At 38.6% G+C, this 18,581-nt stretch overlaps 2 protein-coding genes across 2 annotated transcripts; one reads left to right on the top strand and one right to left on the bottom strand.

Moving 5' to 3' along the window:
* Window positions 1-323: 323 nt before the first annotated feature.
* Window positions 324-836, bottom strand: LOC126054667 (uncharacterized). The gene has a single exon (XM_049841114.2). It carries the CDS (start codon window positions 834-836, stop codon window positions 324-326), a length of 513 nt encoding a protein of 170 aa, XP_049697071.2.
* A 4,421-nt stretch (window positions 837-5,257) lies between these two features.
* On the top strand, window positions 5,258-17,629 carry LOC110374279 (dentin sialophosphoprotein). Its single transcript, XM_021331935.3, has 9 exons — window positions 5,258-5,548; window positions 6,198-6,740; window positions 7,495-8,536; window positions 8,671-9,416; window positions 9,489-9,734; window positions 10,140-10,402; window positions 10,643-10,763; window positions 10,988-11,288; window positions 13,757-17,629. Exons 2-8 carry the CDS (start codon window positions 6,231-6,233, stop codon window positions 11,285-11,287), a joined length of 3,228 nt encoding a protein of 1,075 aa, XP_021187610.3. The 5' UTR covers window positions 5,258-5,548; window positions 6,198-6,230; the 3' UTR covers window position 11,288; window positions 13,757-17,629.
* The last annotated feature ends 952 nt before the right edge of the window (window positions 17,630-18,581 follow it).

Here is an 18,581-nt window from a genome sequence, read left to right as displayed (position 1 = left end):
TGCGATCATATTGTGATTCAATTTCTATTCGATTTTGATATTATTAACTTAGGAGAATCGGGCCCCTTTTTTTTTGTTTCAGCTGAGCAAAATGCCTTACGCATACACACACCGCCGCGGGGAGACGGTGAGGTTATGTGGGGCTTGCACCCACTAAAAACTTTTGTGCCGTCTTCTGCCTTTTAGAGAGGGGCCACGAGGACCAAAGACGACCTCTCGGCAGTGGCTGGTCGCCTCTATCTACTGGCGATCCATCTCAGCAGCAGCTCGTGCAAAGCAGGTAGCAGGAGTTCCCCGGTCTGCTGGCTGGTCACTGGCTGCTGCTAGGGCGGCATCTGGGCGGCGTAACGTGTCCGACGCCTGCCCACCCTAAGCCAACGAATTGGGTCCGCATGAGTGTCTGACTCACGGACCCGCTCCGCTGCCACCTTCTGCGATATTACTTGTTCGCAGAAGGTATCTACGGTTTTCCAGCCGGCCTCGCTGCCGATCATCACCCTCACCACATTCGGCAGCGAGAAGTCCTGTCCTGAGTATGCCCCCAACGCATTACGCTGCTCGTCCCAGGCGGGACACAGCTCAATGGTGTGCTGCGCTGTATCTGGGCTACTACCGCACTGGTGGCACACGGGGGTAGGTTCCCGTCTAGCCACCTTATACAGGTAGTAGCCGAAGCACCCATGGTTGGTCAGAATTTGGGTGATGCGGAAGGACAGCACTCCGTACCTTCTTCCCGTAGAGCGCCATCGACCTAACCACCCCCGTGTAAAGCCGCCGACATATCGCGCTTGGTCCGCCCGAGTTCGGCAACAATCGACCAAGGGAGGACGCAGCATTGATCAACTTTGGCTGAAGCTGTAAGAAGTGCTCGCGAAAGTTCAACAATCGGTCTATTACCAGGCCCAAGTATTTCATCTTGGTTTGAACTCTTACCCTTGTAGTCCCAAGGGCAAGGTGGGCCCCGGCAGGTGGGCGACGCCGGGGTCCATGAAATACTAGGGCCTCCGTCTTCTCCAGTGCAACGCGCAGTCCGACCGCTTCAATACGGCTGACGACCAGGGACACGCACTGGATTGCCGATTCAGCTGTTTCGTCATAAGTCTCACCCCGAGCGGTAACAAGGGTGTCATCTGCATAGCAAATTGCACCCTGCCCGGCAGTAAAGTCGCCACGCAGGGCCCAATCGTATCCGATGTTCCACAGGAGTGGTCCTAAGACTGACCCCTGCGGAACTCCGCACGTAACAGAGCACCGCACCGTACCATTCGCCCGTCGCGTCCCTGGTAGCAGACGCTCCGTCCTCTCAGGAAGTCTGCCACTAGCTGCCTCAGGTATGTAGGCACTCCGTGGAATTGGAGCGCTTCACCTATGCATCTGAATGGCAGACTGGACATCGCCAATGCAAATGCATCGCCAATGACACCGCCAACAGCACATTCCCTCCCGCGACCGCCTCCCTCGCCTCGGCTTTCAAGCGCAATATGTCGTCCACAGTCGAACGTTCGGCCCGAAAGCCATACTGGGCATCCGATAGGTTGGGGCCGGTCGTATTAAAGTGCCGAGTTGTGCGGCTTGCCAGAATCTCCTCCAGCATCTTACCCGCTTCGTCTAACAGGACAATGGGTCTGTACGCCGAAGGTGAATCCGGCGGCCGACCCGGCTTCTGCAGAACCACTAAGCGTCCCTCCTTCCAAGGCTCAGGGAACTGTCTCGAGCTTTATTCTTGGAGCGCGCCTTCAAAATCGCAGTATTCATCTCCGCCTCAGTCTCTCCTCCTCTTCATCGTGCTGTTCCATAGCTGGAGGTACATGTTCTGCCCGATTGGGAAATAGGGCTTCCACTACTTGGCTAAGGAACTGAGGTTCGAGGGCCTCTGTAAGTGGGGGGCCCTGAGCACGAAGTTTGTTCCTTGCCGAGAGATACGGGCGTCCCCAGGGATCGCGGTTAAGGCCATCCAGCATCTCGCTTCTGCTTTGGTCCTTCGCCCGGATTATCGACAACCGCAGAGTTTCTCGTGCAGCCTGATACGTCTCATAGAGCTCAACTTCTAAGATGTTAAGGCTGTCGCTGCGCTGGCGTCGCCTGCGGAAGCTAGAGTAGTACCTCCGCGCATGAATACAGGCCTGCCGAAGGCCTGCCAACTCCTGAGACCACCAATAGACCTCCTTCTTAGAAGGTCGCCGCCGCACACGAGGCGAGCCCCTGGTGGGTGATCGACGGACGGACTGACGAACGGACGGACAGTGGATTAGGGTCCCGTTTTACTCTTTGGGTACGGAGGCCTAAAAATGATTTTAAAATATATATTTATCATTTGATAGCATTTATTTTGTTATCATAGTATTTTGTTAGTATCTAAAATTTCTCATTAGGCTTGATTTTGGAAATTGTAGCGGGTATTATTTGTAATGACAACTTTTATAGTGAGATGTGTCCAAGAAGTGAAGAACGTGAAATTATTTCGCTGATTATTTAATAATCTTATAGAGTTATGCTATTGTTTTGTTACTTTTTAAAAGATTTTAAGCATGTCTTTATGCCAATATAATATTTAGTAGATCTTTTTTCAAGACTTGTTTGTTTTAATTCTGATTAATTATATTTTGTGACGTTCAGCGGGCCTAGCATGACCGCAGGAATACTTTTCATCATAGAAAAACTTTAATATTCTTAAAAATGTTGTTATAATTCTAAATGCACATTTAGCTAATTAATAACAATATATTCTTTAATATCAGAGTTAACATAGTAGATTTGTGATGAAAATATATTATTTTCTTTACGTCATAGGGTATTCTTTTCTGAAAATCGCCCATCTACGCCCTTGGCGAGCGCTTTTCTTGTCGCCCTTTACAACTGACTTGTATTTTTTTTGAGTTTGAGGACAAAGTAGAATAAGATCAGTAAAGGAAGAATAGGGCGCACCCACAAATCTAGATAATTACTCAAAAGATTTATAAAGTATTCCGGCATAGCCCGAAGAATTGCTAAGCTGAAATGGTAATATAGCAAACAGCTTGGTCAGCTTGCAATATTTAGATAAAGATAAAGACAAAGGACAATGCTCATGAAGTATGAGAAAAAAACCCAGGCCCGGCGCAAAAGAAATGTAGGTAACTCAAAATATAGGTAAAAATAAGTAATTAAATATTACATAGGGGCATTATCGAAATCAGTGGCTATATGTGTGAAATTGCCATTCGAATATTAACATCTGCGGTACATTGCTACTCAAGATTTTAGAGGTAACATAATGTATTAGTAAAACGAACAACAAACAGATACAGTTGTGGTTTAAGAGTGTACATAATGACATGTTTATAGCAACTTCTCCACTATTCTACCTACTTTTACAAGATAATAGGATGATAGAACTAAAACAGGATTTGAATGTACTTTTCATTTTAATAATAACGCTTAAAAGTCATCGATTCTTTATTTCTAACACGACGAGATCAGAAAATGTTGCGGGATGCGCGAACTGTTCCTCATGTCTAGCCCACCCTAAGTAATGTAAAACGCTCATGACGCGATGACGCATGACGTGGGCGCTGCAGCCTGTACTTCGGTATCGATTTATCTTTTTGGAGAAGCTTATTACTTGCCATATTACTTGTTTGTTGTTTCAGATAGCACTTTAATTAAACTATACGCCCCAGCTGCTCATGTTACCCCTTTAAAAAATCAAATAGCAATTTCATACATTTAGCCATTGATTTCGATGATGCCTCCTATGCAGTATTTCATTACTTATTATTACCTATAATTTGAGTTACTTTTCGTTTGCGCCGGGCTTGGGTTTTTTTGGAGCATTGTCCTTTATTTGTTGAAAAACATATGTTATAAAAGTGTTACAATATTATTTACAGTTTAATTCAATAATTTTACCTTTATTATAAATATCAGGGCCTAATTTCTTTTTTCAGCTTTTTTTAAAAGAATATTAATATACGTAGTAGGTATGAGTGATAGCAATACGACACATCCTACGTATAAGTCCGTATCGGGTAGATACGTAGTTATACGACTATATCATTTTCGTAATTTACGTATCCGAATCTATAACTTGGCAAAAAAAATTTTTTTCAAAAGTTTGTCTCCGACCGATTTATGCGAGGCGTATAACTCAATAACTGCAAAATAGGAAAAAGAAGTCCGACGTAAAAGTACCTATCCGTCACTTACGCACTATTACGCGGCAACGGAGAAATGTCTACCACGCGCATATGACAGTTGCTTAGTTGTACGCGGGAACTGGACAAGGGACAAATCAAAAAGATGATAATTGTCGCGTTAAGTTTGTTTGTTTACTTTTCGTATAAGGTTAGTTTTCTATATTATTGAATCTGATAAGGCTGCTTATAAGATTTAACTGAAATATGCATCTACTTAGTAATACTATAGAATGGGAGCAGATTTTGTTATTACCGTCCATGGAATCATATTGAAGCAAACGCATTCCTGTTTTCCGCCTAAGAAAGCCGTATGTGGCTAGTTACGGAGTTTTACACCGAAAATCAAACTAGGAGTTGAACTTGTATCTGCCACTTTCGTAGTTATTTGAAGAAAAATATTTTGTCGTATCTATACTTTGTTACTAGTCACATTACAAAAACTATTTATAGACGTGGTTAAGTTGAAAATAAGACTACCTGAATAGGGTACCTATAAGGTAATACTAAGTATCTGCCACTTACAAAAAATCACTTGCCTAAAACATGTTGTATAAGTCCGTAACTACCAGTTACGTAGATGGTAAGTTATAAATTCCAAGAGTATCTGCAATAATTCTTTATTTAAGAAATATTAAAAATAAATAAAAATTGAATTGTAAAATTTGACTTACAATTATCATAATTTATCAGTTTCAAAACAATCGCTTCAGTAGTTTAAGAATAATAACTTGACCAACTTATGATAACTTTGTAATTGCTCTCCTGTAAAATTGACGTTTTTCACATACGGACTTATGCGTAGGACGTGTCGAATAAATCTATTCAAGTTCAAGCTAAAACAACGAATCACCATGGGTGCTTAATTATTTAAGAAACTCACTAACCCTTGCCACATTTTATGCTACGAATATGTACAAAAAGACGTATTTGAAAGCAAACAGCTATGAGTTATATGCCCCTACGATGTAGTGGCGAGAAAAAGAATCTATTTTATACAATACTTTTTCTTTCATCAGAGCCAGATATTCTGAAATCGGCGCAATTTAGATGTAAAGAGTGCGCCACTAGCGCAGTCACGTGATTGACTCGCCTCCGTCCGCCATATTGCATTTGTAAGGTGGCGACTGGCGAGGGATCATTTACTAATGCACAATTTTTAATTTTATAAATGCTTAAAATAATTCTGTACTCAGAACTGTTAGTGTAAGTTTGTTCGCGAGTTTGTTTTGTTTTGAGTTTGGTTTAAATTCTTATTAAGTGTACAGTGAACGCATAATTATAAAAATTGTGCTGGGTTCCACCATTGAAATAACCAAGTAGTGACCGAGAGTACCAGAAAAGGTTCACCGACAGCGCATTGCAGACTGGTCCAGGTATTGTAAAATATAATTTCCTAAATTTACAAACATCAAAGACACGAGTATTGTTGTTTTTGTTGATATTTTTAAGCTGTGTTGAATACCGGCTTTGGTTGTTTACTTCAAAACTTTACTTTTTAGGTGGAAAACTGAATATAAATGAATGAGATGCACTTTTTACATTTAAGAATTACAAGGATTTCTTTAAATTGTAGGTCATTCTCCAATGATAAAAAAAATGTAGGGTATTTGGAGCGAAATGTGCGTGTTTTACGTTGACAACAAGATGGTGTTGTGTATACATCAACAATAATATAGGTCTCGGAATATGTGTCTACATAACTGTTTTTCTGAGATTTGAAGAAGTGACCTTTATAATCGTCGTACAGTATGTACACGTAGCTTTAGACAGCTATACCATGGAACGGCGCCATTTTGATTGCTAGCGCCTTGCCAGGGGGGGAGAAGGGCGGGTAGGAGGGGCGCTACTTACTATACAAAATATGACGCTCAGATACTTGGTATCTCACTCTATGATCATCACCAAGCAGCTATTTCTCTCTTTTGATATCTCCAACCTTTATATGATTTTACCCCACTGTTAACACAACCCCTAATAATACTAAACAAATAGACTAACCAAAACATTGTTTTGTTTTGACAGATATTTTCACATGGAATGTAGATTCATAGCATCATGAATGGCAAAGTAAACGGTACTATGGAAAATCCAGTTGATACTTCTCCAAAACCGCCAGACAATTTAAAAAATGAAAAGCAAACTGCTTCTGAAGGCTGTGATAATGCAACAAATCTCTGTGAAAATAGCAATAACACTGAGGACGGTAATCACTTAGACAGTGAAAGCAGTCAAGAGGGAATGGCTCATAGCAACGCGGGGGACTTGGACAATGATGACAGCAACGCCAGTGATAGTCAGGAACATGACATCCAACTGTCAACAGAGGGGCCGGACCTACCTGAAAATGATAATGATAACAGTAACATCATTATTTTGGAGAATAATTGTGGCAACAGTAATGAATCGTTTGCAGAGTCTCTAACCAATTGTCAAGTGAAGACAGATGCAAATGATGAAAACCTGCACAAAATCATGGTTGAAAAGAACCAAGAGGCTGAAGAAGCAAGGGCCCTTGGTAAAGGTACCACCACTATTACTCGCATCACTGAAATCACACCAGATGAGGTAAGTTACATAACAGAATTCTTAAACTGTCAATTTTTTTTATCTAGTAGGCAGATAGATTTTGTCTGTTGCCTACATTTGTATTAAATGTTATTTCAAACTTAGTAGGTCTTCCCTGCCCCTTGAGTCATATGTGATACACATAGACAGTTTAACTATTGTCTCTGCATTGTGGACAGTGAAGTGGTTGAGAACTACCTTTTTACATCAAGTATTTCTAAGGATACATTTGTATTGGTTTCACTATACCAGTCTCACAGCTTTTAGCAATTCAAACTAATATTTTAAAAGGGGTTGGGTTGCAGTTTCCTCTGAATATATTTATTAGCACATGTAAAGTTTCCCTCTAGTATTGATTAGCTGTATTGATACCTTGGTTACCTAAGGCTCAGATAAAGCAGCTAACTGTTAGATTGTGTTTTGAAAGCTGGACTTGTTGAATGTGGATAATAAATCATCATTTCCACTTACTCTTATTGCAACACTTTATTAAGGTTTATAATTCAGTATAACAATGCTTTGCACTGTTATAACTATAAGTAAGATGTTTTGTAATTAAAATACTGAACTGGAATGCAGTAATTCTTTTAAATTAATTTCTCTGGGGGTATTATTACTCATAGAAAAAAAAAATTGTTTGAGGGTAGGTTGGATAGTAACTGCCTACCACAGAGCATCAGTCAATTCCTTATTCTCTAATTAGTTTACAGAAAATACCTTCTCTTGAGACTTTAGCCCTGCAAAATGTTTTCAGGTTTCTGATACCATGCTGGATTCAGAAGTAGACTCTTCAGATGAAGATATATTTGAAGGTGAACCAAGAGCTGAAGACACAGTGAGTATCAACTCAGACAGTGATACAGACAGGCCAGTTGACCTGTCACAAGAAGACATCATTAAAATAAAAGATAGTAATATAGTTTTATTAGACAATGAAGATGGGTCTCTTAGTCAAAATGGGAATTCCCATGATTCACTTAGTCCAGAAGTTCAAGAAATTGTAAGTGATAATGATGACTGTGTTATGGATGTAGAAAAGGTAGTGAGTGATAGCAAAGTACAACTGCGACGCAGCAGTAGGGCGATAAAGCGTAAAAGATATATTGATGAATTGGAAAATGGTGGTAATGACTCTGATAACCCCCCACCAGGACCAGTAAGTCGCAAGAATAAACCAATTGTTATCAATGATACAAAAGCATTGGTTGAAATGGCAGCCAGGCAGATGAAGACCAATCAGAATCACTCGCAAAGGAAGCCGCCTACTGTTGTAATAATTGACATCAATACCAAGCCGTCTGAAAAATCTTCAAGTTCACATAAGCCTGCTGGGTTGCCAATAAGTTCTAATTTAAGTGCACAAAATCTTTATCAGAGTATTGTGGCTCGAGGCACGACTGTGACGCCAGTGAGCAGCAAGACTAACGCGACCACGCAGAGCTCGAGCCAGGCCGCGCAGCCCTCTATACTGCCTTCACTTACAGACGACATGTTCGTAGTTGAAGCCCCGTCTTTCATAGTACCCTACGTTTACGAAAAACCTTCAGTGAAACCATTCAGGGAGTTTGTAGACTTGTTGGGTAAGGAACTAGATGAACAGAAAGCCAAAGAAGATAAAGAATTACAGGAACAAAAAAAAGATGAAAAAAAGGAAAAAGATAAAGATGTGAAGAAAGAACAAGGTGACGAAGATGCAGCCCAGTCAGAGGACGAGCCAGCTTCTGGAGGTGTTGATTCAGCTGAGGTTGAGGAAGTTGATGCTGAGCAAGTTGATGACAAGAAAAAGAAGAAGAAAGGTACAGTTTTCTTGTTTCTATTTTCACCTTATGTTAAATTTAATATCTTATTCTCTTTTATTGTTTGATAGCCTATAGGTTCCCACTGAGTTTAGTTGAATGTTTATCATTATTTGTTAGTTTGTCTATTTTAGATAAACGAAGGCGTGGTGAGGAAGATGATGCATCTTGGGATGGAGAATCTTCCACAGACTCTGAGGATGAAATCCTGATGAGTGATGAAGAAAATAAGACTATTATTCTTAAAGATAAAGTTGATTCTATAGGAGAGATAAAAGATGTTGCAGATTTAACTGCAGATAAGGTGTGCTCAAACAAATCAGATAATTATTTTGATTGTTCCCTCGGAAAGTTTTTTATGAATATTGGCTTAGGTTTGGTGCAAGAATATGTACAAAGTGATTTATTGAAACAACAGAACAGGAAACTAAATAGAGAGAAGAAATCTGGAAATAGTACTAGAGCCACAGAGTCATCTATTGCTTCACTTAGTAAAAATATTGAATTTAGCAAAGCAAATAATGCACCTTACTCGTTCCCTCAGAAGAAATGCGAATTTTGTAGTTTTAAGACGGAGTCTCAGTTGGCGTTGGCTCATCACTTGGAGACGCCACACATGAAGAATAATGTTTACAAGTGTAACTTCTGTCCGTTTGAGATACGGAGTCCTCATGATATACTATATCACATGGAAGCGGAGCATAATATCAGAGGGAAGTTAGAGAGAGCCCCCGCCTACCACCAGTGCGCCAACTGTCCTTTCGAGGACAACGGCAAAGGAAAATTGGCGCGCCATCTAATTCCTTGTGCCAAGAAATTTAAACCTGAAACGAATTTGGCTCCACCGCTTGAGTGGGAGCCTCCTGCTAAAATACCAAAGGTATGATTTTTAATGACTAACCATTCACTGACACAATTTCCATTATATTTACACAAAGTTGTAATTTCTCAGATAACCAGGTCCCGCAACAGTATGATGGGTTCTTACCAGAATAACTTGAACCGGGGTCACATGGGCAGTAGTCAGGGGCGTCAGGTGGCTAGCTTTACGGTCAGTGCTTCGTACCGGCCCCGCACTCGCACGCCCATGTCCGTGGCGCCACGATCCCTGCCCGTGCATGGGGTGCCTATATTACGCAGCGGCGTTATGGTCAGGCACAATGCGCCGGCTTCCCTGTCTTCAAATTATCCAGTCTCTGTGAGTATTCATTTACACTTTTTCGGGGTTCCGTACAAATGCTACAAATAAGTCGTGGTGGCCTAGTGGGTAAAGAACCAACCTCTCAAGTATGAGGTTGTGGGTTCAATTCTACGTTAGGCAAGTACCAATGCAACTTTTCTCAGTTAAATTGTATTTGTTGATATGTGAAAAGTTCTGAAACTACATAGAAAGGATGCTAAAGTATAGTAGTAGTAAGTGTAGTTTTGTTTGTTTGTTAAACTTTCACTAAACAAGGCTTGAACATGAAATTCAAATAATATAATAATGTTACTTTGTGTTAGAGAGCGGAAAGTGGTTCCCTTCCTCACGACATTAATGAGATACCAAATAGAAGATAATGAGAACCCAAATACTTAACAAAGCATTTCAACATTTTTTCAGAATCACGTAAGACAGAAGTCGGTGCATCAGCCGTCGATTTCCATAACCCCACTGCCTCGGCAGTCGCTGCCCGCGCCAGTGCAGTTCCCGCCCCCACAAGTCGTCAACTCCAAGAGTACCTTCGTCATTTGCGAGATTTGTGACGGCTACATCAAAGATCTCGAGCAGCTACGAAATCACATGCAATGGATACACAAAGTGAAGATCCATCCTAAGATGATCTACAACAGGCCGCCACTTAATTGCCAAAAATGTCAATTTAGGTAAATATATTTAGTCATATCTGTAACTATAAAAATGTATGACTAAGATTTATGGGGATAGACTGAATGTCCGACCTCCTAAACCCAGTTACATATGTGGTTTTCGAAAACAAGAAGGTACTTGATATGACATAAATGTCATCCCCGCACCAATTGCGCTGTGCGTTACGTAACTACGATCAATCGATGATTTATAAATAATTAATCATTCTGTTACTGAAAATATCTCCTTCCACTTAGGTTTTTCACGGACCAAGGCCTAGAACGACATCTGCTAGGTTCTCACGGCCTTGTCACTAGTTCAATGCAAGAAGCCGCCAACAAAGGCAAGGACGCCGGCAGGTGCCCCGTGTGTGGCAGGGTAAGGACATGTCTTGTTAACTGTTTATATATGTATAGTTTAAGTTAAATCTTTCAGTTGTCTTGTTTCATAATTTTAAATTGATGAGGAACTTAACTAACGACCTTAACAAAGACATTCAAGCTGTCTTTACAAAATTAAATATGCATTTATAGAATCCCTGAATTCTTACAACTGTTATGATCTTTGTTCAATATGCTAACTCAAGTGAACATAAATTCCAGGTATACCAATGGAAATTGCTGAACCACGTGGCCAGGGATCACAACCTAACGTTGAAGCCAGCTCACTTGTCATACAAATGCACGGTTTGTACGGCCACGTTTGGCATGTACAAGCAGTTTGAAAGTCACGTGTATTCTGCTCACAGCGTGGTCGCCAAGCGAGTCATGGACAAAAGCAAGAGTGCGGCCCCTCCTAAGGCTAGCGAATCGCTCCTGAAGCCATTGAAAATTAATGACGAGATTACAATTATACCACAGCCCGTGAAAGCGGCTAATACTCCCAATAATAATGATGATTAAGGTATTTTTTTCATTTTGTTCTCGAAAATCAACTGAAACTTTTCTCGTACATGTGGGGGTATGTATCCAGTCTAATTGGGCGATGAATAGAGCAACTGCCTATCTGACCTCCTCAATTTACTCAACTGCACAATATATATTTATTTTGCTAGAAGATAATAATTATCCTAAGTGCACTTGCTCAAGCTATGCTATCATCATCATACATATCACCAACCATGTTAGGGTTGGCTTCCAGTCTAACTGGATTCAGCTGAGGACTACCGCTTTACAAGGAGCGACTGCCTATCTGACCTCCTCAACCCAGTTAACCGGGCAACCCAATACCCCTTGGTTAGAGTGGTGTTAGACTTACTGGCTTCTGCTTACCCGTAACGACTGCTAAGGATGTTCAATGACAGCCGAGACCTTCAGTTTAACGTGCCATCCGAAACACGGTCATTGGTGTCTAAGATATACAAGATAAACTTAGAAAAGTTGCATTGGTACTTGCCTGACCTGGAATCGAAACCATGCCCTCATAATTGAGAGGTTGGTTTTTTACCCACTAGGCCTTTTATAAGCTATGCTATGCTATTTGTTATTAAATTGCCCTAGCAATGCGAATTGTTATTGCATTATTTCGTTACGTAAATAATGCTAAGGTTAAATAAGCTATTAATAATTTTGATAACCTTGTTTATTTTATTTTTTTAATACCTCAAAGTGGATGTTCATTTTTTTGCTAGAGCCCGGCGAAATCTTTCTGGCTAATAGTAATTGTATTTATTTGATAGAATAATGTTACAATAGATCTTAAATTTATTACATGTCTAAATTATTCCACCGTTTTCGGTGTACAAATACTTTAGATTTGAATTTGAGAATTGCAACATAAGTAATTCATGTCAATCGTTATAATTGAGAAAATCATTTACTGAATAAGAACATTTGTCCAAGAGCCATGAAAACATTTGTCTTTTAAATTTAATAAATGTTAGTATTCTCACTTCTGCAGGAAGTTAATTAAAAATGTTGATTGCATGCATTTCTGCTATATAAATGTAATCTCTGAGGAGGTACCTGTAATTTCCCAGGATATTCCCTATGTAGCCGTACTGTGCTCTTTCAAGGGGAACAAGTAAGAGTATTTTTTCACAAATATCCAAATTTCAAAAATATATAAACATGAAAGTGGCAGACTTTTTAATTCTTTGAATAACGGAGTACAAGGATCTATATACTCTGCTCCACTTATGGATCTACTAACACATTTTTTTTGCGCAACAAATGCTCTATTTATGTCTAGATATGTGCTAGCTAATTATAACCGCAAAACTTATGCTGTGGCGCCGAGAGCGAGTTTCAAAATAACTGTGTAATTGAACAAATAACTAGTAATTTTAAATTAATAGCTTTCACTATATGCAAAATTTTCAAAGTAATATATAAGCACGCATAATCTCAAAATATGTTTTTTCACCATAAGTCTGTGGCTTTAATCTCTGAAATGTCTGGCCTTTTTGTAGCTGATGTTATAAAGAGTAACTTAGGTTACTTTGTGACCAAGGGAGGATATCACTTAGTCACTTACCACTTTACCCTCGCGACGCGGGTGAAACCACATGGAACGACTAGTATAGAATATAATCGCTTGTGTTTTTTACTCAAACCTTAACTGGATTTATATAAACTTGGGCCTTGCTATGCTGTCAGCTAATATTACACGCAATTTTCAAAGAAAAAATGTTATCTAGTGATTTGTTACGAAAAGCGATACGATACGCGTTTGCGATGGCTATTTTATACGCCTAGCTATATTTTACAAACCCGAAATATTCTCATATTTATGCAAAAGAAATGGCATAGTTTCGATGTGCTTTATATTATTCGCTTTGCGTTCGACTTCTTGCATAAACATATTATAAAGTTCGATAGTTTTAACCTTTTGAACGCCAATGTCGGCTATAGCCGACATGAGCAAGCGTGCCCTGTGCGCCAACGACGGCTATACTCGACAAAAAACAGGTCGCAGAAAAATACAAAATAAACCTATTAAATCATTACTTTTATGTATTTTTTAGTAGATATTTAAAATTAAGATTTTCGGGCTTGGCGTACAGGGCATAGGAATACCGATATGGCGTGGCGGTGAAAAGGTTAAATTAAATCAATTCGTTTAAATCTTGCGACTACATATTCAAATAATCTTTCTGCTAGAGTATGCTGAGCTTTAAATAATAAGGATCTCTCATCATCTATTAGGATAACGAGACTAAGAGCAGCTTCAGCGAAAATCTTGCTTTTATCTGTGTACCATTTAGATTAAAATTTGGCATAATATACTCAGCGATTGTATTGTAGGTACTACGTAATTGTGCTATTCATAATAACCATATTTTTACCAAGATGTTATTAAGTTGTAACTGAAGCATTTTATTACTAGCATCTAGAACATGATTGATACATCAAAATTGACTCTTGTTTCAGAATTGGCGGCGCTAGGCGTCGCTGTTTGGTGGTGCGAGCTTGCCGTATCCGTCGTGTCGTCAATCAGAAGACGCCACTTCACCGTGACGTTATGCATGGAACTCCCCCCTTAGTGTACATTCCAATACGAGCGCATTCTTGCTACGCGTATAACATTAAGCCTATAAATACTGTACTATATGTCCGCTACGAGAGATTATGTAGCGACAGCTCGTCACACAGCGTTCCAGGTAATTAGACTTCTAAAATATTACACATTACACTGCCTAGGCTTCAAAAGCCAGTGATCTTTATCATAAATTCGAATATGGAACCAAGATTCCATCTTTGATTTTATACAATACATTCAATTATGCACGGCAGTCATTCGTAATTTTCGATGTTGTAAATTTCGTAATAATTAACGTAATTTTATATACTATTTGTAATTTGGAATGTACACTGATCAAGTGGAGCAAGTAACTCACGTAAATGTTAAACATACCTCAGCGAATCTTAGATATATTGTAATTTTTTATGTAAGATATTATAATGTCATATTCCGTGAGGGGTGAAGAGGAGTTGAAATTGAAACTTATTTGGATTTATATAGTAAGGTAAACAAATGTGTGCGGGTTGTGTTATTGCGATGGGATACAAAGTCCGTCTATTTAATATTATTTTTGAAGAGGATCTTGTTTGACAATATAATAACTTTACATGATTATGCATGCCACAGTCAAGCTATTAGCAATTTGCAGTTCGTAATTAATGGATTGATTATGAAACACTCTTCATGTTACCGAAACACAATTTGTAATTGCTGCTAGCGCTTAGTACCAAGTATGCTCTACATACTATGTAAGTAGATTATACTAAATCTGGTTGAGTTTGATGATGTGATGTGTCTTGAATTATGTTATGTGTGAGTCTAAATACAATCTAGGTTCATCAACATGATTATAATGAACCTATACAGTGAAGTAAATCTGGTTGAGTTTGATCATGTGACGTGTCTTGAATTATGTTGTGTGATTATTTGGAGTCTAAATACAATCTAGGTTCATCAACATGATTATAATGAACCTATACAGTGAAAAGCAATTTAAAAGCAATAATTGTAGGGTAGTTTCCACGTGGAATTACCTGCCTTAGAGCACATGAAGCCTAGCCGGATGTTGATTACTGGTCTAACCTCATGCACGTTGTCCACAAGAAATTATAGAAGTTTAGATTGCCACTTTATGGTTAGGTGCCGAGCGCCTTCTATGGTTCACACCTAACTTACTGGCGGTTCACAATAAGTTGATCGCGGCGAGACGCGCATGTCTCATCACACATATCCTTCGTGCGCTCTGCAGTCTCCAGCGATATACCGTTCACGCCATTAAGTTAGACATGAGCTATATACCAAGCGTTAGGTCAGTTTTATTATCTTGCCGCATGCAGCTAGACTTTAAGTCGACCCAAACAAAATATTGATTAATAAGACTATTCGTGATGACTATGTTAACAAAGATAATCATTAGGAGACTATAACTTTTCTATGTATAATGTTGCCAATACCTGGAAATGTCGCACCGAAAAGTATCCTTTTCATTTAATTGACCTTAGAACTATTGTAAATATAGTAATTTCTTCGTATTTTTAATTTAGTAGTTCACATGTTTTGCATGCATCGCGACCAAATATATGTTTGACTCAGGGTAACACTAATATTAAAATGTAAAACACGTAGGAAGCGTTTCATATCATATTGCTGTCGTAGTTGAAATGTCTAAATCGTAATGATCGAAGTCGCCTCGACCGTTGTGTAGGTAGCGACACTTCGAGTAGATGCACACGTCAAACTTGAACATTATAACGTTTTCATTAAACACTGAGACATCTTCTACGTCGCATCAAATATGCTGATTGTCTGCGGTCGGCAAAACTTTGTTGCTTTTCATAGATCTTATATTTAAACGTGTTATTTACATATGAAAAATATTGATTCTTTATTTTTTATAGCTTACTAAACAATCAGATACAGATATATTTACCAAGTATATAGTGTCGTGCAATAGATATATTTTGTAGATGTCTTCAGTAATAATAATAGCAGGTGTCGTGAGGCCCTCGGCTCGTGTGACGGTAGCTGTCCTCTCGTGAGCGGCCTCTTGTGATTTTATCTTGCAAAGAATCTTTTCAATGGCCTTCCGAAATATTCAACTGAATTAAAATAATATTCTATTTGATATCAGTTCTATGCTCAATAGAAATTTAATCTTAGTAAATGTTTGAAAAAATATGTAGACGCCGATCACCTACGATCAAAATTGCACTGTTTGTACATAATTCGATTTTCATGACAAAAGAGAAATAAGTAAACGTTTAGTCGTATATCGTCGCAAAAAGGCCAATTCGTGAAGGGACTAGTTCTCGAAAGGACTAATTCGCGAACTAGCTAATTCTCAAAAGGACTAAGTAGTAAAATGCCTAATTCGTGAAAAGACTCATTTGTAAAAGGACTAATTCGTAAAGTGGCTAATTCTCCGAATGGCCAACTCATTCCATGAGTTAAATGATATGAAAAATCTAAGTTAATCTTCTAGGTTATGTTATATTTTATAACAAATGCAAACAATAACTTAGCCAAAAAACATTATTAAACTAGAACAATCATAGATTTTTATAGCGAAAAACACCGTATCTTACAATGAGTCATATAACATATTTTAAGTTTCATCACTACAATAATAGATGAGGAAAATACCAAGTGATTTCTATATTCTCAATCCACTTTAGAACAACAACGATTTACTCATCCGTTGACTAGGTGGAGCTACTTTTAATAATTAGGCTTTATACGACTAAACGAAGTAATCATCACATATTTATTTGTAACTTATTTTCAACCAGGTAAAATTATGTTGGACAATTAATTTCTTAAAATCTTTGTTAGCGTTTAGTACATTTAGTGAATGACGATTATTTTAAATCAATGAATTGGCTCGTGATGCTTATACTGATAAATCTGTTGCATGTGGATTTGGGTGACCATAGTGGCTTGGATGTTGCAGTCGTAAAAAATAACTAATCAAAGTAAAATATAGCAAAAAGGCTGAAAATTCAACATCGTGCATAGGGTGATTGTACACTTTCTCTTAGTTCTCGTGTTAGCTGACGTCTTGTAAGGGTTGTTGTGTTCCTCTGATGTTTGTTTAAACCATGGCCACTGGAGCCAAGTTATTATGTTTATTTATACACAAGCCGATATGGTCGCACCGTGTCAGTTTTGTAAAAGGTGATAAAAAAAATATATATATAAGCATGTTTTTTGACTATTATGAATAGCTGTGTTTATACTGACTTTTTTTTCGAAGCTGTGTTTTTCAAGAATTTTTCAAAGAAGTTGTACCTATCATCACCATTTCATAGCAATAGCCGCTGTGTTAATTAATACATATAAGTTTAGACACATAGCGTAATAAATATATTCGAAGGCCGAATTTCTCTTTGTAGGCTATTTGTCTGATCGAGTGCGTCGAAATACTACATGATTGTGTTTAGGAGTGCACATTCCTAATGAGTAAAGAATTATTTCATTGTAGTAATACCGGGAGGTGCGTGGTTAATATTTATTATTTAAACCTAGGTTGTTAAATTAGCTTTTAGTTAAATTGAGAGTAAAAAATAATAACTTAAAGAGTTTATTTTCTGCTACTGTGTTTTTATTTTCCGATACTTGTGTTTCTAAACTTGAGTGACTGCGATTAGCAGAACCTAATTTAGGTTTTGAAGATCATAATATATTAATACCTAAAAGAACACGATTCGAAAGTTTTGTATCATTTTGTTATCTTGTAAATAAGGTATCGTTTAAGTATTTGTAATAAAGATACCTTACCATTATTGATGTTTTATTTTTCTAAACTAGTAATTAATAATTGTACTGTCTAATAAAGAGACACAAGAGACTAGCTGTTCCCCGCGGATTCACCCGCGAAACTTCTCCAGATGAATTAAACCCTGTGTTACTTTGGGTGGGCTCCTCCAAAAAGTAAAAGAATTTGTCAAATCGGTCCCGTAGTTTCGAGGCCTTTCGGTCACAAATACAACAAAAAATCCTTTTCATTAGCATCACACATGACAGTGTGATAAACATATGCAAGTATGATGAGAACATGACACACCCAGGTTAATAAGAGTCGGTTCACATCTGAGAAAAAGTGTGAGCGTATCATATAGGTATGTATGATTGACGCACAAACGCATCATCGGTAAGGTGTGATTGATTGAATGTTTTTAGTAATATGGTCAACGCGACGCATTTTCCATCAGATGTGTGCCGACCCTTTGTGTTGTACTCTTGAATGTATCTTGAACATGAAGGTAAGGTCAGGTAAGTTTTCCATATCCCAAAACAGAAACGAAGCTATTTATATGTATATTGTACATTAGCTGTTTTCCTGCGGTTTCACCCGCCTCTCATAGGAACTACTGCCCGTACCGGGATAAAATATAGCCTATGTAAAACCCTTGTTGCCTATATTTAAAAAGTTTTCGGCAAAGGCTTAGGTAAGAAGTTTGAAACCGCCTATTGTTTCTTGGTACATTGTCTTTTTATCCTCTAACTTTTACCCAAATATTTAATCTTCATTGTTACAAAATTCTTGTTTTGATCAAATAGACCAGCTATACTCAACCTTTTTTTACCCTGGGCCACATAATTGCTACTGTTTAACCTTGCGGGCCGCAGTAATTTACCTACATACCTATGTCACCTACGTCATCAGCGAATAGTCTATCCATGTACCAAATTTCATCAGAATCGATTCAGTGGTTTATTCACGAAAGCGTAACA

The sequence above is a fragment of the Helicoverpa armigera genome, chromosome 1, assembly GCF_030705265.1.
Source record: "Helicoverpa armigera isolate CAAS_96S chromosome 1, ASM3070526v1, whole genome shotgun sequence".
NCBI classification, from domain to species: domain Eukaryota; kingdom Metazoa; phylum Arthropoda; class Insecta; order Lepidoptera; family Noctuidae; genus Helicoverpa; species Helicoverpa armigera.
Note: the sequence above shows the minus strand (reverse complement) of the source record. Positions and strands in the feature narration are given on the sequence as shown.